The sequence below is a fragment of the Bufo gargarizans genome, chromosome 8 (genome assembly GCF_014858855.1).
Source record: "Bufo gargarizans isolate SCDJY-AF-19 chromosome 8, ASM1485885v1, whole genome shotgun sequence".
Lineage (NCBI taxonomy): Eukaryota > Metazoa > Chordata > Amphibia > Anura > Bufonidae > Bufo > Bufo gargarizans.
Genome location: NC_058087.1, coordinates 188,146,916 through 188,167,223, shown reverse-complemented (window position 1 = coordinate 188,167,223; position 20,308 = coordinate 188,146,916). Strand labels below are relative to the sequence as shown.

General features: G+C 46.7%; 1 protein-coding gene across 1 annotated transcript in view; it reads left to right on the top strand.

Moving 5' to 3' along the window:
• Nucleotides 1–115: 115 nt before the first annotated feature.
• LOC122945234 (cytochrome P450 2K1-like) overlaps nucleotides 116–20,308 on the top strand; it is a 57,066-nt gene continuing 36,873 nt past the window's right edge. The window contains exons 1-2 of the mRNA XM_044304233.1: nucleotides 116–343; nucleotides 15,609–15,771. Coding sequence (XP_044160168.1) covers nucleotides 149–343; nucleotides 15,609–15,771 — 358 coding nt within the window. The 5' untranslated portion in view covers nucleotides 116–148. The remainder of the gene's footprint in view (nucleotides 344–15,608; nucleotides 15,772–20,308) is intronic.

Here is a 20,308-nt window from a genome sequence, read left to right as displayed (position 1 = left end):
ATCACAACATGCATGTGAAATGGCAGCAGTCCAGTCAGTTAATCCAAGTTATTTATGTCCTGGTAAAGATTAATACGTTCAGAGAATAAAATCCAAGTGCACATATATCCAGACAGCAGTGTGTTCAGAACAGACTCAGGACTTCACTATGGCTTTTCTCACCTACTTTTTGACTAGAGCCGATGTGATAATATATTTTGTAGTTTGCATCGTTTTGCTTATCTACTGGTTAAATAGATCTAAGAAGAGCAGAGCAAAGATGCCTCCCGGACCTACCCCTCTGCCCTTCATTGGAAACCTCCACCAGTTGGACCTGAAAAACACCCACCAGTCACTGATGGAGGTAAGATTCTGTATTTGCCACATAGTCAAAATGGCCACTTCAAGTGGGAACATGTGTGTCCGTGTTGGGTTGATGAATTAAATAAGGGTGTAATGAATTGATAATGGAAGATAGGCAAGAGAAAAGAAAGTTCCGGTGAACTTAGTCCTAAAAACTGGATTTATAAAAAAGTGTTCTAGCATGTAATACAATACGGGTCTGTGCTTCACTGAGTGCAAGCCGCTGTTTGCATCAGTTCTTTGCTGTTCTCATAAAGGTGTATGTGTGTGGGAGGGTGTTCCTGGTTGGGGCACCCTCTCTGTGATGTACATGTGTCCTAATAATGATGTAAAGTTGCAATTTATTGTTTTTGGCACATTCTGAAGTTGTTAGTAACTTGCTTTTTAATGGCACACTATGATTAGCTCATACAAGGCTTACTCGGGCAGACTCGTTGCTTGTCATAAAGCCTCCCTCTACACTTCCGTCATTCACCATTAAATTTCAATTTCTCAGGAGGGTTGTTATATAACAGTGCTTTTTTGCCATGGGGATCATTTCTGCAGTTCATAATAGGTAATCTATAAGAAAGTAGTGCAGTGTGGAATGTGGTATATCGTCCAGCCCTTGAGTGGTATGCATAGATGGCAGAGGGAAACGGTTGGACACAGGCGTAGTGTGAACAAGAATATTTACTGGCTACCCATGGGGCAAGAAGCTTGTAGTCAAGATGCAACAGGTTTAGTGGTTACAGCAATCTCAGATGATTCAACTGGCTTGGTGGTTATATTCTTACATGGAGTAATATGGATATAAAGTATTTCGGAGAGGGCACAGTCTTTGTTAGTGGCAACAAGCAACACAAACTGCTCATTTCCCTTGACTTGCCATACACCCAACTTCCCTGAGCATTGACACTCTTGCTGAGGTTTCTTCTAGATGGCAGCAATGAAAATGTAGATAACGGCCCCCTTACTGCCATCACAAAGTAGATATGCCTCCTTATTCTCCTTATACAGTAGTTGTGTTCCCTTAGTGCCCCCACAGAGTAATCTTGTCCACTTCAAAATAGAATATCTCCTTAGTGTCCCCACACAGTAGTTGTTCCCCTATCATTCCTGCCTGACAGTAATGCTCCAACTTTGTTCCCTCCTACTGTAGTTATGCCCCTTAGTGCCCCCTCACAGTTGTGCCACTTACTATCCACCCTGCAGTAGTGCTCCCTCTTAGTGCCACCACACAGTAGTTATGCCCCCTTATTCCCCCTCACACCAATGACCCCCTCTAAGTGCCCCCAGACAGTACTGATCCCTCTTAGTGCCACCACACAGTAAAAAAGAAAAAACTGTGAGGGGAAGGTGGTGCAATGAACCAACTTAAGAGCAAGATAAAGCTACAAACAAAATGACAACTGCTGCCAGCACAAAATGTGGATGTTTTTAATTCTGCAAATGATAAGCAGTTGACAACCACAACAATCTAAGACAGTCCATACATTCCTATGCATTGTAATTCCGCAGCTACACCAGGTGATCTTTTAGCTGACTGGCTCAGACTCAGTCTGGGTTTCCAGCCAGTGCTTGTGCTAATAGCTCACTGATCAGCTTTGCAGCCATCTCCTCTGTTATCCAGCTGATCATCAGGTTGTGGTCAGGCTCTGTAATGCAACTACAACTCGTGTTCTCCCTTTCTACACTGGCCTTGCTCACTAGACTGAGCAGGACACAGTTGGCGACCAGTTCATGTTGCCTTATCTGCAGGCCCTTATAATACTGCTTCTGTGTACAGGATTCACATGTGTCACGTGCATCTTCTCATAACCTTTGCTTCCAGTCCCTGCTCCTGACATTGCAGACACATCACCTCATGTACAGTGAGTGACGCAGAATCTCAACGTGTTAAAGCTGCACATTTATGGCTACTGCCACTTACCTCTACTGCTAGCTAGTAGAGTTGAGCGAACACCTGGATGTTCGGGTTCGAGAAGTTCGGCCGAACTTCCCGGAAATGTTCGGGTTCGGGATCCGAACCCGATCCGAACTTCGTCCCGAACCCGAACCCCATTGAAGTCAATGGGGACCCGAACTTTTCGGCACTAAAAAGGTTGTAAAACAGCCCAGGAAAGAGCTAGAGGGCTGCAAAAGGCAGCAACATGTAGGTAAATCCCCTGCAAACAAATGTGGATAGGGAAATGAATTAAAATAAAAATTAAATAAATAAAAATTAACCAAAATCAATTGGAGAGAGGTCCCATAGCAGAGAATCTGGCTTCACGTCACCAACCACTGGAACAGTCCATTCTCAGATATTTAGGCCCCGGAACCCAGGCAGAGGAGAGAGGTCCCGTAACAGAGAATCTGGCTTCATGTCAGCAGAGAATTAGTCTGCATGTCATAGCAGAGAATGAGGCTTCACGTCAGCCACCACTGCAACAGTCCATTGGCATATATTTAGGCCCAGCACCCAGGCAGAGAAGGGAGGTCCCGTAACAGACAATCTGGCTTCATGTCAGCAGAGAATCATTCTGCATGTCATAGCAGAGAATGAGGCTTCACGTCACCCACCACTGCAACAGTCCATTGGCATATATTTAGGCCCAGCACCCAGGCAGAGGAGGGAGGTCCCGTAACAGACAATCTGGCTTCATGTCAGCAGAGAATCAGTCTTCATGTCATAGCAGAGAATGAGGCTTCACGTCAGCCACCACTGCAACAGTCCATTGGCATATATTTAGGCCCAGCACACACACAGGCAGAGGAGGGAGGTCCCGTAACAGACAATCTGGCTTCATGTCAGCAGAGAATCAGTCTTCATGTCATAGCAGAGAATGAGGCTTCACGTCAGCCACCACTGCAACAGTCCATTGGCATATATTTAGGCCCAGCACACAGGCAGAGGAGAGAGGTCCCGTAACAGACAATCTGGCTTCATGTCAGCAGAGAATTAGTCTGCATGTCATAGCAGAGAATGAGGCTTCACGTCAGCCACCACTGCAACAGTCCATTGGCATATATTTAGGCCCAGCACCCAGGCAGAGGAGAGAGGTCCCGTAACAGAGAATCTGGCTTCATGTCAGCAGAGAATTAGTCTGCATGTCATAGCAGAGAATGAGGCTTCACGTCAGCCACCACTGCAACAGTCCATTGGCATATATTTAGGCCCAGCACACACACAGGCAGAGGAGAGAGGTCCCGTAACAGACAATCTGGCTTCATGTCAGCAGAGAATTAGTTTGCATGTCATAGCAGAGAATGAGGCTTCACGTCAGCCACCACTGCAACAGTCCATTGGCATATATTTAGGCCCAGCACACAGGCAGAGGAGAGAGGTCCCGTAACAGACAATCTGGCTTCATGTCAGTAGAGAATCAGTCTGCATGTCATAGCAGAGAATCAGGCTTCACGTCACCCACCACTGCAACAGTCCATTGGCATATATTTAGGCCCCGGCACCCAGACAGAGGAGAGGTTCATTCAACTTTGGGTAGCCTCGCAATATAATGGTAAAATGAAAATACAAATAGGATTGAATGAGGAAGTGCCCTGGAGTCCAATAATATATGGTTAAGGGGAGGTAGTTAATGTCTAATCTGGACAAGGGACGGACAGATCCTGTGGGATCCATGCCTGGTTCATTTTTATGAACGTCAGCTTGTCCACATTGGCTGTAGACAGGCGGCTGCGTTTGTCTGTAATGACGCCCCCTGCCGTGCTGAATACACGTTCAGACAAAACGCTGGCCGCCGGGCAGGCCAGCACCTCCAAGGCATAAAAGGCTAGCTCTGGCCACGTGGACAATTTAGAGACCCAGAAGTTGAATGGGGCCGAACCATCAGTCAGTACGTGGAGGGGTGTGCACATGTACTGTTCCACCATGTTAGTGAAATGTTGCCTCCTGCTAACACGTTGCGTATCAGGTGGTGGTGCAGTTAGCTGTGGCGTGTTGACAAAAGTTTTCCACATCTCTGCCATGCTAACCCTGCCCTCAGAGGAGCTGGCCGTGACACAGCTGCCTTGGCGACCTCTTGCTCCTCCTCTGCCTTGGCCTTGGGCTTCCACTTGTTCCCCTGTGACATTTGGGAATGCTCTCAGTAGCGCGTCTACCAACGTGCGCTTGTACTCGCGCATCTTCCTATCACGCTCCAGTGCAGGAAGTAAGGTGGGCACATTGTCTTTGTAGCGTGGATCCAGCAGGGTGGCAACCCAGTAGTCCGCACAGGTTAAAATGTGGGCAACTCTGCTGTCGTTGCGCAGGCACTGCAGCATGTAGTCGCTCATGTGTGCCAGGCTGCCCAGGGGTAAGGACAAGCTGTCCTCTGTGGGAGGCGTATCGTCATCGTCCTGCCTTTCCCCCCAGCCACGCACCAGTGATGGACCCGAGCTGCGTTGGGTGCCACCCCGCTGTGACCATGCTTCATCCTCATCCTCCTCCACCTCCTCCTCATCCTCGTCCTCCTCGTCCTCCAGTAGTGGGCCCTGTCTGGCCACATTTGTACCTGGCCTCTGCTGTTGCCAAAAACCTCCCTCTGAGTCACTTCGAAGAGACTGGCCTGAAAGTGCTAAAAATGACCCCTCTTCCTCCTCCTCCTCCTCCTCCTCCTGGGCCACCTCCTCTTGCATCATCGCCCTAAGTGTTTTCTCAAGGAGACATAGAAGTGGTATTGTAACGCTGATAACGGCGTCATCGCCACTGGCCATGTTGGTGGAGTACTCGAAACAGCGCAACAGGGCACACAGGTCTCGCATGGAGGCCCAGTCATTGGTGGTGAAGTGGTGCTGTTCTGTAGTGCGACTGACCCGTGCGTGCTGCAGCTGAAACTCCACTATGGCCTGCTGCTGCTCGCACAGTCTGTCCAGCATGTGCAAGGTGGAGTTCCACCTGGTGGGCACGTCGCATATGAGGCGGTGAGCGGGAAGGCCGAAGTTACGCTGTAGCGCAGACAGGCGAGCAGCAGCAGGATGTGAACGCCGGAAGCGCGAACAGACGGCCCGCACTTTATGCAGCAGCTCTGACATGTCGGGGTAGTTGTGAATGAACTTCTGCACCACCAAATTCAGCACATGCGCCAAGCAAGGGATGTGCGTCAAATTGGCTAGTCCCAGAGCTGCAACGGGATTTCGCCCATTATCGCACACCACCAGGCCGGGCTTGAGGCTCACCGGCAGCAACCACTCGTCGGTCTGTTGTTCTATACCCCGCCACAACTCCTGTGCGGTGTGGGGCCTGTCCCCCAAACAGATGAGTTTCAGAATGGCCTGCTGACGTTTACCCCGGGCTGTGCTGAAGTTGGTGGTGAAGGTGTGTGGCTGACTGGATGAGCAGGTGGAAGAAGAGGAGGAGGAAGCCGAGAAGGAGGAGGTGGCAACAGGAGGCAAAGAATGTTGCCCTGCGATCCTTGGCGGCGGAAGGACGTGCGCCAAACAGCTCTCCGCCTGGGGCCCAGCTGCCACTACATTTACCCAGTGTGCAGTTAGGGAGATATAGCGTCCCTGGCCGTGCTTACTGGTCCACGTATCTGTGGTTAGGTGGACCTTGCTACAGATGGCGTTGCGCAGTGCACACTTGATTTTATCGGATACTTGGTTGTGCAGGGAAGGCACGGCTCTTTTGGAGAAGTAGTGGCGGCTGGGAACAACATACTGTGGGACAGCAAGCGACATGAGCTGTTTGAAGCTGTCTGTGTCCACCAGCCTAAATGACAGCATTTCATAGGCCAGTAGTTTAGAAATGCTGGCATTCAGGGCCAGGGATCGAGGGTGGCTAGGTGGGAATTTACGCTTTCTCTCAAATGTTTGTGAGATGGAGAGCTGAACGCTGGCGTGTGACATGGTTGAGACGCTTGGTGACGGAGGTGGTGGTGGTGGTGTTGGTGGTACATCCCCTGTTTGCTGGGCGGCAGGTGCCAACGTTCCTCCAGAGGCGGAGGAAGAGGCCGAGGCGGCAGCAGCAGAAGAGGCCGAGGCGGCAGCAGCAGAAGAGGTAGCAGGGGGAGCCTGAGTGACTTCCTTGGTTTTAAGGTGTTTACTCCACTGCAGTTCATGCTTTGCATGCAGGTGCCTGGTCATGCAGGTTGTGCTCAGGTTCAGAACGTTAATGCCTCGCTTAAGGCTCTGATGGCACAGCGTGCAAACCACTCGGGTCTTGTCGTCAGCACATTGTTTGAAGAAGTGCCATGCCAGGGAACTCCTTGAAGCTGCCTTTGGGGTGCTCGGTCCCAGATGGCGGCGGTCAGTAGCAGGCGGAGTCTCTTGGCGGCGGGTGTTCTGCTTTTGCCCACTGCTCCCTCTTTTGCTACGCTGTTGGCTCGGTCTCACCACTGCCTCTTCCTCCGAACTGTGAAAGTCAGTGGCACGACCTTCATTCCATGTGGGGTCTAGGACCTCATCGTCCCCTGCATCGTCTTCCACCCAGTCTTGATCCCTGACCTCCTGTTCAGTCTGCACACTGCAGAAAGACGCAGCAGTTGGCACCTGTGTTTCGTCATCATCAGAGACATGCTGAGGTGGTATTCCCATGTCCTCATCATCAGGAAACATAAGTGGTTGTGCGTCAGTGCATTCTATGTCTTTCACCGCTGGGGAAGGGCTAGGTGGATGCCCTTGGGAAACCCTGCCAGCGGAGTCTTCAAACAGCATAAGAGACTGCTGCATAACTTGAGGCTGAGACAGTTTCCCTGGTATGCATGGGGGTGATGTGACAGACTGATGGGGTTGGTTTTCAGGCGCCATCTGTGCGCTTTCTGCAGAAGACTGGGTGGGAGATAATGTGAACGTGCTGGATCCACTGTCGGCCACCCAATTGACTAATGCCTGTACCTGCTCAGGCCTTACCATCCTTAGAACGGCATTGGGCCCCACCATATATCGCTGTAAATTCTGGCGGCTACTGGGACCTGAGGTAGTTGGTACACTAGGACGTGTGGATGTGGCAGAACGGCCACGTCCTCTCCCAGCACCAGAGGGTCCACTAACACCACCACGACCATGTCCACGTCCGCGTCCCTTACTAGATGTTTTCCTCATTGTTATCGTTCACCACAACAACAAAAATATTATTTGGCCCAATGTATTGTATTCAAATTCAGCGGGATATAAATTTGAGGCCTAGTATTTAGGCGCTGGGTGACCGGTATGGATTTAGTGACAGAATTAGACTGGGATATGCACAGTAGCGTGTGTGTGAAGTTATTCTGAATGACCCTATGTGCACCTTCAATATGATCTACCCTTTTAGGGATAGATTTCAAATAGCTCTGATATAGCAGAAACCACTAAATTATGAAATTGCTAAATTGGGAATTGTATTTCAACCCAGAACAAAAAATGTGCTTTGACGGACACTAAATAACTTTCCCAGCCACAACAGGACAGCGGTAACGAGAGATTTAGCGGGATATAAATTTGAGGCCTAGTATTTAGGCGCTGGGTGACAGGTATGGGTTTAGTGACAGAATTAGACTTGGAAATGCACAGTAGCGTGTGTGTGAAGTTATTCTGAATGACCCTATGTGCACCTTCAATATGATCTACCCTTTTAGGGATAGATTTCAAATAGCTCTGATATAGCAGAAACCACTAAATTTTTAAATTGCTAAATTGGGAATTGTATTTCAACCCAGAACAAAAAATGTGCTTTGACGGACACTAAATAACTTTCCCAGCCACAACAGGACAGCGGTAACGAGAGATTTAGCGGGATATAAATTTGAGGCCTAGTATTTAGGCGCTGGGTGACCGGTATGGATTTAGTGACAGAATTAGACTTGGAAATACACAGTAGCGGGTGTGTGTGAAGTTATTCTGAATGACCCTATGTGCACCTTGAATATTATATACCCTTTTAGGGATAGATTTCAAATAGCTCTGATATAGCAGAAACCACTAAATTATGAAATTGCTAAATTGGGAATTGTATTTCAACCCAGAACAAAAAATGTGCTTTGACGGACACTAAATAACTTTCCCAGCCACAACAGGACAGCGGTAACGAGAGATTTAGCGGGATATAAATTTGAGGCCTAGTATTTAGGCGCTGGGTGACCGGTATGGATTTAGTGACAGAATTAGACTGGGATATGGCCAAAAAATAACCACACTATTGCTGGTTAAATGCACTTGGTGACGGGCGCAGCTTGCCCCTGATGTAGTATATGGCCAAAAAATGAACAGACTATTGCTGGTTAAATGCACTTGGTGTCACAGCTTGACCAACCACACTACTGAGGGTTAAATGCACTTGGTGACGGGCGCAGCTTGCCCCTGATGTAGTATATGGCCAAAAAATGAACAGACTATTGCTGGTTAAATGCACTTGGTGTGATAGCTTGACCAACCACACTACTGAGGGTTAAATGCACTTGGTGACGGGCGCAGCTTGCCCCTGATGTAGTATATGGCCAAAAAATAAACAGACTATTGCTGGTTAAATGCACTTGGTGTGACAGCTTCACCCTGATGTAGGCTTTAGCCAAAAAACAAACGCACCATTGAGGGTTAAATGCACTTGGTGACAGGCGCAGCTTGCCCCTGATGTAGTATATGGCCAAAAAATAAACAGACTATTGCTGGTTAAATGCACTTGGTGTGACAGCTTCACCCTGATGTAGGCTTTAGCCAAAAAACAAACGCACCATTGAGGGTTAAATGCACTTGGTGACAGGCGCAGCTTGCCCCTGATGTAGTATATGGCCAAAAAATAAACAGACTATTGCTGGTTAAATGCACTTGGTGTGACAGCTTCACCCTGATGTAGGCTTTAGCCAAAAAACAACCACACCATTGAGGGTTAAATGCACTTGGTCGCAGCTTGTGCTGGCGCACCACAAGACACAAAATGGCCGCCGATCACCCCAGAAAAATGTGACTGACAAACGGTCTGGGCAGCCTAAAAACAGTGAGCAATTGAGGATCAGCAGCTCAATGATCCACAGCTGCAGATCGATCAGTTAATCAAGTCCTTTGGAGGAGTTAATCAGCCTAATCTCGCCCTACTGTCGCAGCCGCAACCTCTCCCTACGCTAATCAGAGCAGAGTGACGGGCGGCGCTATGTGACTCCAGCTTAAATAGAGGCTGGGTCACATGGTGCTCTAGCCAATCACAGCCATGCCAATAGTAGGCATGGCTGTGATGGCCTCTTGGGGCAAGTAGTATGACGCTTGTTGATTGGCTGCTTTGCAGCCTTTCAAAAAGCGCCAAGAAAGCGTCACAAAAGCGCCAAGAAAGCGACGAACACCGAACCCGAACCCGGACTTTTACGAAAATGTCCGGGTTCGGGTCCGTGTCACGGACACCCCAAAATTCGGTACGAACCCGAACTATACAGTTCGAGTTCGCTCATCCCTACTAGCTAGCCACCTATGGGAATCATGCTGGTTTTCTCTCCCACCACATCTTTCAAATCACTCTGTGTTTCTGCTCCTGTGCCTCTCTGTCTCAGATTCTGACTCTCACTCCAACCACAAGGTTTCAAGTCAAGGCTGTTTTTATCCATCTTACACTTGTCACGGATGGTGCTGCAGAAAGCTGGAAGTTATAAATAAACATCTGACTGGCTTGATCCCAAACTAAGGAGCATATGAGTGAGCCCTATAAAAACCCCTAGAGCTCTCCCTGCTATGCCCATGCAAAGGTCTTTATGGTAGACGATTGCATGTCCACGTACCTAATACTATGTAACCCCTGAAAACCCTATAATAGTGAGGGGACCCAACCACCGGCTCCCTGCACTTAATACGGACGGAGTCAGGGTCACCTAGAATCAAGCCAGCAAGGAAACACAAATAAAGGAAACAGACTTATCTGAGGAATCAGCAGAAGCAGCCTCCAGCAGTGAACACAATCCAGGAAGAAGAAGTATAAACCGCAAAGTGAGGCAGTATGGAAGGGAATATAAAGGGAGACAATTAGTGTAAATAGGTGACAGCTGGGAGAAGGAAAGGAGATGACAAAGTGAAACCAAAACAAAGAACATCATGCAGGTAGAGAAGAACATCTAATAAACTTTATCACAGAAGTGGCGGTTACAGTACCCCTCCCTCTATGGGTGGACTCCGGACACTCAGAGCCCACCTTCTCAGGATGAGACCTATGGAAAGCCCTGATAAGACGAGTGGCCTTAATGTCCGCCACTGGGACCCACATCCTCTCCTCAGGACCATAACCCTCCCACTGAACAAGGTACTGAAGAGAACCGCGGACAAGACGAGAATCCACAATCCTAGATACCTGAAATTCAAGATTACCATCAACAACAATCAGAGGAGGAGGCAAAGAGGAGGGTACAGTGGGTTGGACATAAGGTTTTAATAGGAACCTGTCAAAAACATTATGGATCTTCCAAGTCTGAGGAAGATCAAGAAGGAAGGCAACGGGATTGATAACGGACCAGATCTTGTAAGGCCCAATAAACTTAGGACCCAACTTCCAGGAGGGAACCTTCAGTTTGATATTCTTTGTAGACAACCACACCAGATCACCCACATTGAGGTCTGAACCAGGCATATGTCTCTTATCCGCCACACGCTTATATCTCTCACTCATCCTCTTCAGATTACCCTGAATATTTTGCCAAATAAATGACAAAGACGAGGAAAATCTCTCCTCATCGGGTAAACCAGAAGACCCCTCTCCAGAGAATGTCCCAAACTGCGGATGAAACACATATGCACCAAAAAATGGTGACTTATCAAAGGACTCCTGGCGATGGTTATTTAAAGCAAACTCAGCAAGGGACAAAAAAGAACACCAATCCTCCTGATTCTCCACCACAAAACAGCGAAGATATGGCTCCAGATTCTGATTGACGCGTTCGGTCTGACCATTCGACTGCGGGTGAAAAGCAGAAGAGAACAACAACCGAACCCCCAAGCGAGAACAGCAGGCCTTCCACAATCTGGAAACAAATTGCGTGCCCCTATCAGAAACGATGTCTGAAGGAATGCCATGCAATTTAACAATGTGATCAACAGATGCTTGCGCCAGTGTCTTAGCATTGGGTAACCCAGGAAAGGAAATGAAATGCGCCATTTTGCTAACATGGTCCACTACTACCAGAATCACAGTCTTCCCTGAGGAACATGGCAGGTCCATAATGAAGTCCATGGACAGATGCGTCTAAGGACGGGAAGGAATGGGTAACGGGAGGAGAGAACCCGATGGCCGTGAATGAGGGACCTTGGCACGAGCGCAGGCCTCGCAGGCTACCACAACACCCTCAACCATCTTATGAAGAGCCGGCCACCAGAATCTCCGAGCAATGAGATCCACTGTGGCTCTGCTCCCCGGGTGCCCAGCAAGGACAGTATCGTAGAGCTCCTTAAAAACCTTGTGTCGTAAAGCGAGAGGCACAAACAACCTCCCAGGGGAACAAAGATCAGGAGCCTCTGCCTGGGCTGCCTGAACCTCTGCCTCCAAATCAGGATAAAGAGCAGAGACGACCACTCCTTCAGCCAAAATGGGACCCGGGTCTTCAAAGTTCCCCCATCCCGAAAAACAACGTGACAGGGCATCCCCCTTCACATTTTTAACCCCAGGGTGGAGCGTAACAACAAAATCAAACCTAGAAAAGAACAAAGACCATCTGGCCTGTCTCGGGTTCAGACGCTTGGCCGATTCCAAGTAGGCCAGATTCTTATGGTCTGTAAACACGGTAATAGGGTGTCTGGCTCCCTCTAACAAATGGAGCCATTCCTCAAAAGCTAATTTGATGGCCAACAACTCCCACATCGTAATTTCTCTCTGCAGAGGAGAGTTTCCTTGAGAAAAAGGCACACAGTCGCCATCCAGGAAGAAGTATAAACCGCAAAGTGAGGCAGTATGGAAGGGAATATAAAGGGAGACAATTAGTGTAAATAGGTGACAGCTGGGAGAAGGAAAGGAGATGACAAAGTGAAACCAAAACAAAGAACGTCATGCAGGTAGAGAAGAACATCTAACAGACCTTCTCACAGAAGTGCCGGTGACAACACTCCTCTAACACTAAGGGTAGGGGTTCTAAAAGAGTTGTCTTAATTCAGCCAGTGGCATTTTTCATGTAGAGAAAGTTAATACAAGCCACTTATTAATGTATTGCTATTATCTATATTGCTTCCTTTGCTGGCTTGATTTATTATTCCATCACATTATACGCGGCTCATTTTCATGGTAAAAACCAGCCTGCAATTCATGAGTGGTGGTTGAGCTTGCACAGTATAGGAAAAAACGCTGGCCTTTCTGGTGGCTGTGACTGTGGGAGCGCACATAGGCTGGTACTTTTTCCTATAGTTTGCAAGCACCGTATTCTTTTGAAAACTATGTTCAGAATATTGTCTCCGTCCTACTTTAAAATGAATAGCCTCCATGGAGGTCTTTTCGAAGTTTCAGCAAATATTGTCTCGCTTCTAACGCGTGTCATGTCCTTTATTCTCATAAATGACTGTATCAAAATACGAAGCTGAACACGGCTTTGTTAGTGAGGCCTGAAGCCGAGTTCAGCTTACAGTACAGTAATACAGTAATTTATGTGAATAAACAAAGTGACATGTGATAGAGGCGAGACAAAGTAAACCTCCCAATATTTGCTCAAACTTCGGAAAGACCTCCGCGGAGGCAATACATTTTACAGTAGGAAGGAGCCAATATTATTAACAATGTTTTTTTTAAATAATTGGGTTTGGATATAGCAATCTGAACCCGACTCGCTCAACCCTAATAATCACAATACATTAGTTAGTGCTTGTATTACCATTGTCTACATGATAAATGCTATCTGCTGAAGGGAGAGGACCCCTTTAATTTACCTAAAATACAATTGAGAGAGCAGATGCAAGCACAGTCTCTCCTTTCTGGAGAGTGAAGAGAGGAAATGGGGGCCCCTTCTCCTTATAGCTAGGAGTCCTGGATGTGGACTGGCACCTATCAGACATATACACTATCTTGATATACCATAAATATCTCAGATGGTAATACCATTTTAAGTTTTATTGTGGACCATGGAATTAGTTCTATCTGGCAATGTGACCCTCAGTCTAGAAAAGATTGTCGACTTTGGAGAATTATTAACAGTTAACATCTGAAAGGTTTGCCAAAGCAAAGAACACAGACGTTGGATAGGAATCCATAATTCTTCATCATTATCCCTGTTTACACTCGTGAACTGAATTCAACTCTACAAAAATTGATCTGAAGCCAAAAGCTTAGAAACTCTGCTGATTCATATTAAACTTTCATCACAAGCTTTAGTGAGTTTCATCAGACTGTTGATTATTTGTTAATATAAAGATACATTTGCACTGGATCAGAGAACAGGTAGATAAGAACCCTGTGGGGTATGGAGTACGGATCTATAGTTTATGTGATTATATGAAACTTTGCAATCATTAAACTTTGAATTTCCTCACCTTCCACCAGCTTCAGTTCTGTTTTTCCACATCGGTGCCCTCATAAAATGTATCCTGATGTATTACAATAAATAGGAGACAGGGAGGAGGGGGATGCAGCTGCAGCTTCATCCTTGCCTTTTCCATGATACTGTATGTTGTGAGATGTAGAACTGGGGAGACTTCTTATTGACTCGCATTTCTGCACCTGTATGGGATTGGTGAGTGACAGCAAACTACAAATTAAAGGGAAACTGTCACCTGCTTCTTGCTGACATCTATGTAAAGTTGGCTCTGGAGTTACACAGTTCTGTGTATTGTGCAGTGGACGGAGCTGGATACTGCAGCGCTGCTCCCATTCACTTCAATGCAACCAGCTCCATCCACTGTACAGTGATCAGAGCCGTAGAGTTCCAGGGCCAGGGCTAATAGGCTAGGTGTTTGAACGAAAAGCCATTAAAAAGCTAGCAAAATCCTGGAATAACCATGTAAGTCTGCTACTGTAGGCTATAAAGAAGGGATACAAATTAACTCTTAGCAAGCTCTGCCTCTGATCCCATCTAATGTAAGGTAACTATCCTACAAGTCAATGTTAGGCCTTGAGACATGACTTGGATAATAAATAAGCCAGCATCTCATCTGCAAACAGCTGTTTTGGGGTAATTGCTCCTCAGCGGTGCAGAGCAGAGAGGACTGGCTTAACTGGGTAAGAGGCCTCGGTCAGGATTTTGTGGGGTACTATCTCTACTTGGGAGAGAGCGCCTTAATCAGCGTGAGGAGACTTATAGGCCATACATGCTCCTGTGCAAATGAGCTCTTAACAAGATCTGCCTCTAAAGCCACCAGATGTAAGGCGGCCATCCTATAAGTCATTGTTCGACTACTTATACCAGTCTTTAGACATGACTTGGATATTAAATAAGCTATTTTTTGGTGATTGCCACTCAGCAGTGCAGAGCAGAGAACACTGCAGGCCATAGAAACTTATGTGAACGATATAACAGTTTTTCGCATGTACTGCATGATGGTGTAAGTGCATCCTTATTGGCCTTGTTTTAGAGCCACTGGATTCTTTTTCTTCACTCCCACATTTTTTGGTTTTTTTTGCATTTCAAATAGATATTAAGATATTACATTTTTATAAGCTTAGTTTATGCAGAAACTTCCATCTTCATTTTCAGTTACTGCATCATGTGCCTTAGATAGGACTAACCATTCTGTCCTCACACTTATGCCTTCCCTAGGAAGACGGCTTCTCCCCTTACTGTGCAGATCCATACTACAAGCAGAGTCCGAAGGCAACTTGTCATGCGCCGTATCTCCACCCCTGAGCAGTTTTTCACTCCTCCCACTACGGCACCCCACAGCCTCCTCCTCCCCACCAGCATAGAAGGCTTAGAATCACTAAGCTGCAAGGTCATGTGACCAGATCAAGTCACATGGGTTAGACTAACCAGCAAATCCATAGATCTAGGTTGCCTATTCTATAAGCCTCTATATATTAGGAAATTAAACTAAACATAATCATTTAATAAAATATGTGTTTTGATGTTCGTAAGTCTGAAAACAGGGGTCACATGACCAAGTGACATCATAAGGTCTTGTCAGGGCAATGAAAATACAGACTGCCAGGAGAAGGATTAAGGGTGGAAACCCCCCGCCTTATTTACACTCTCTCCGTTAGGACCACAGAATTATGCGACTCATAGGGAAGGGATTTTGAAAGAGCAGCAGCCATTTTTAATGAATACAGTAGAGACAAAAGGCAGATAAAGATGGCGGACCTGCAGAGGAAAAGCAGGAAGGAGACTTGTAGCAGGGATGAAGCAACAGGAAGAACTTGTAGAGATATCTTTATGATGGGACTGCGTCTTTAATAGAAAACGATTGTGATCAATTTCCATTTCACTGAAAAAAATTATATTTTGCAGATGTCTGAGAAGTACGGGGACGTTTTTACTCTGCATTTTGGACCCAGGAAAGTAGTGGTCATTTCCGGATACAAGGCTGTGAAAGAAGCTCTTGTCACCCAAGTGGATGCTTTTGTAGACAGGCCAAGATCTCCACTCATGGACATATTTACAAACAACCAGGGTAAGTCTATTGGGCTTCCTATGAGTCCTACAGTTTATCCGAGCAAGCTCACTAGTGAGGTAAAATACTTTACAGTAAAGTCCACCTATAGAGGCTGTAGGGACTGTTGCTGCATCGGCTAATTGAAGAGTCACACACATCAATGCCACGTCAATGAATTCACCTAAACGGAAACATCCCCAGATCTCATGTATAGTAGGTTACATGTTGTAATTCTTGTACACTAACGGCCATAGTTCTGAGCTGGAGCTAGCCATGGTGCATACTGGCTTCAAATACAGCCAACCTAAACGGAAACTGAACACTCCAAGCGCCTAAAACAACTTTCATTTATTTTTATTTACTTATATTCCACATTTATATACCGCCATGCTTCACTGACATTATCATCACTTGCTTCCCCCAGTGGAGATCCCTACAGTTGAACGGACACCTGGATGTTCAGGTTTGACGGGTTCGGCCAAACTTCACTAAAAAGTTTGAGTTTGGTACCCGAACTTGACCCCGAACCCCATTGAAGTCAATGGGGACCCGAACTTTTGAACACTAAAATGGCTCTAAAAATGTCATGGAAAGGGCTAGAGGGCTGCAAATGGCATCAAAATGTGGTTAAGAGCATGGCAAGTGCTCTGCGAACAAATGTGGATAGGGAAATGACTTTAAATAACATAAAATACGTAAAAATAAAAAATAATAATCTTGATCTAGGAGGATGCGGTCCATATGGAGTAGGAGGTTGAGGAGGCAGTGGATGTGGCGGTGTAGGTGGAAGCGGCGGTGGAGAAGGAGGAGGTAGCCTACACTGCTTTTTGGTTTTAAATTTATTTTTATTTTTGTAAATTAGGGTACACCCCGAAACATTGGGAAATATAACCTGTGATAACCCCCTCCAGTCTTGCTAAACACACGTTCAGACAATACACTGGCTGCAGGGCAGGCCAGCACCTCCAAGGTGTAAAGGGCAAGCTCAGGCCATGTGCCCAATTTGGAGACCCAGAAGTTGCAGGGAGCAGACCCATCAGTCAGTTCATGTAGGCGTGTGCACACATACTGCCCCACCATGTCGCAAGTCCCCGTGATGTTCACGATCCAAGTGGATATCTTCTCTATCAACTTTCGATGTTCTTTTCTGCGCCTACCATGGTGATCACGGTTAGCGGTTAATCAGGGTTCCACACCGGAAAGGTAGCGTGAGAAAGAGAGACCACATCCAAGGGAGATCAATGGATAAAATTTAATTGTGATTGAGCGGAAATGTGGGAGAAGCTATTAAAACTTAAGAATTGAAGGAAAGGAGGGGGTACGCGGCAAATACCCACTCCCGACTCGGGGAGGTAGTGACGATAAATAACAATACAGGACTCTTAAGATGCCCTGTTATTGGAATGATTAATAAAATATTATAGGGAATGTCACTGGGGTATTTCGGATTTGGAAACGTTAGACAGGAGAGGCCCTGCTGCCACTTTGTTGACTCTAGATAACTTCTGCCTAATCGCACGTCATTGTGACGTCCACCATCCATTTGGATATCTTCTCTATCAACTTTCGATGTGATTTTCTGAGCCTACCATGTTGATCACGGTTATCGGCGAATCAGAGTTCCATGCCAGAGAGGGAGAGTGAGAAAGAGAGACCTCATCCAAGGGAGGTCAATGGCTGCAATGGGATAGAGCGGAAATGTGGGACAAGTTATTAAAGCAGAAGTATCGAATGAAAGGGCCAATTAAAGACGAATTTTACAAATTTAATTCTCTGTCACCTACGCAGAGCAGGGGTTTTTCATCGCCAGAAATGGGTTAATGACACCCACCAATGGAACAGATGATTTTAAAAAATTTCGGTTCCTGTCACCTATGCAGAGCAGGGGTTTATTCACGGCAAAAAAGGTAAAATTTCACCAAAGCATGTAACAGAAAAATTTGTGAAATTTATTAACCTGTCTACTAGGTAGAGCAGGGGTATATCGTAGCCAAAAATTGGTGAATTTCACCCGAACATGTAACAGACAAATTAATGATTTTTTTTTACCTGTCTACTAGGTATAGCAGTTGTATATCACATCCAAAAATTGGTGAATTTCACCTGAAAATGTAACAGACAAATTAGTCAAATGTTTTTACCTGTCTACTAGGTACAGCCGGGGAATATCACACCCAAACATTGGTGAATTTCACCTGAATATGTAACAGACAAATTCGTGAAATGTTACCTGTCTACTAGGTAGAACAGGGGTATATCACACCCAAAAATTTGTGAATTTCACCCGAATATGTAACAGACAAATTTGTGAAATGTTACCTGTCTACTAGGTAGAGCAGGGGTATATCACACCCAAAAATTGGTGAATTTCACCTGAATATGTAAAAGACTAATTAGTGAAATAAAATATGTTTAAATAAAAAATAAATAAACTTGATTTATGAGGTGGAGGTCCATATGGAGTAGGAGTTTGAGGAGGCGATGGATGTAGCAGTGTAGGTGGAAGCGGTAGTGGAGGAGGACGAGGTAGCCAACAGATTACTGTCACATTTAAACCCTAATTAAAATCTTCATATATGTAGTTACTAATAACATGATATTCCAGAAACAGTTACTATTAGACTGACTTACCCATTATTTAATAAGATTCATCCCTTAGCAACCAGTCTGCATAAAACTGCAATTTCACTATTCAGTTAAGATGGCCGCCACTGCCCTCACCCTGAGGCTAATCCCACCTGCCCTCACTACCCACAATGCATTGAGCTCCTCACATGCACTAGCCCAGGGGTAGGAAACCTCCGGCTCCCAGCTGTTGTGAAACTACAACTCCCAGTATGCATACTTGCTCTGCTCTTCCAAGAACTCTCATAGAAATGAATGGAGCATGCTGGGAATTGTAGTTTCACAACAGCTGGGAGCCGGAGGTTGCCTACCCCTGCACTAGCCAGTAACAATAGCCCCCCAAAAGTGTCAGTAACCAGAGCTCTCCCGCCTAAAGGGTTAATCTCCTGCAGCACAAAGGGAGATTACCACATGTTGCTTTCATTTATACACTGAGCAGATGGCAGATCTCCCTTCCCTGGTCTGCGCTGCTCCAACTCTGCATTCTCCAGCTCTGCTGAGTGAGGGAGCATCTGCCAAGCGCAGGGACAGGGAGAAGTGCACACAGCCCAGGCACTGTTATCAGCTGCTGGGGAGGACCTGGCTTTAATCATTTACTTACAGTCCCTGCTGTCAGCAATGTGACCTTGCACGCAGTCTGCTTCTGCGTGCTCCATCTATCAACAGATAGACGGACCCTGCCTAGCAACCCTATTTTAAACACAGGTAAAAATAGGCAGTACAGGGAACAAAAATGTGGAATTAAGGGGTAATTGAATACATAGTGAAAAGGGGAAATAGGGCCACCAAGGTGATATTAATCCCCAAAATCCAATACTCCAAAAAAAAAATACGACAGTTATCCATTTTTTTTTCTTTTTTTTTTTAAATTGGGGTACACTCCAAAAGAGTGGGAAATATCCAAAATACAATGAGCAATTGCGCTGTTATATAACAAAGGCTGGGTAAGGCCGGTACACATGTCTATTCTGCACAAGGTACGGACAAGTTCTGTGGGATCTATGCCTGGTTCATTTTAATGAACGTGAGCTTGTCCACATTGGCTGTGGACAGGCGGCTGCGCTTGTCTGTGATAACGCCCCCTGCCGTGCTAAACACACGTTCAGATAATACACTGGCTGCAGGGCAGGCCAGCACCTCCAAGGCGTAAAGGGCAAGCTCAGGCCATGTGCCCAATTTGGAGACCCAGAAGTTGAAGGCGGCAGACCCGTCATTCAGTACGTTTAGGCGTGTGCACAACTAATGTTGCACCATGTTGCTGAAATGCTGCTTCCTGCTAAGACGTTCCATATCAGCTGGTGGTGCTGGTTGTTGTGGCGTGCTGACAAAGCTTTTCCACATTTTGGCCATGCTAAACCTGCCTTCTGAGGTGCTGGTGGTGCCCCAGCTGCGCTGGCGACCTCTTCCTCCTCCTCTGCCTTCGCCTTGTGCTTCCACTGTGCCCCCGCTGTCTGGTGGGAATGCCACCAGCAGCGTGTCTACCAGCGTGCGCTTGTACTCGCGCATCTTACGATCACGCTCCAGTGACGGAATTAAGGACAGTACATTGTCCTTGTAACGGGGATCCAGCAGTGTGGCTACCCAGTAATCAGGACAAGTTAGAATGTGGGCAACTCGGCGGTCGTTGCGGAGACACTGCAGCATGTAATCGCTCATGTGTGCCAGGCTGCCCAGAGGCAAGGAAAAGCTGTCCTCTGTGGGAGGTGTATCGTCTGTGTCCTCTGTATCCCCCCAGCCACGTACAAGTGATGACCATGAGCTGGTTTGGGTGCAACCCTGCTGTGAACACGGTTCCTCCTCCTCCAGCTCCTCCTCCTCATCCTCCACCTTGTCATCCTTCAGTGTACCTGGCGTTTGTAGGTGCAGAAACCCACCCTCGGAGCCACTTGTGAATGACTGGCCTATGAAACCCTATGAAATGATCCCACTT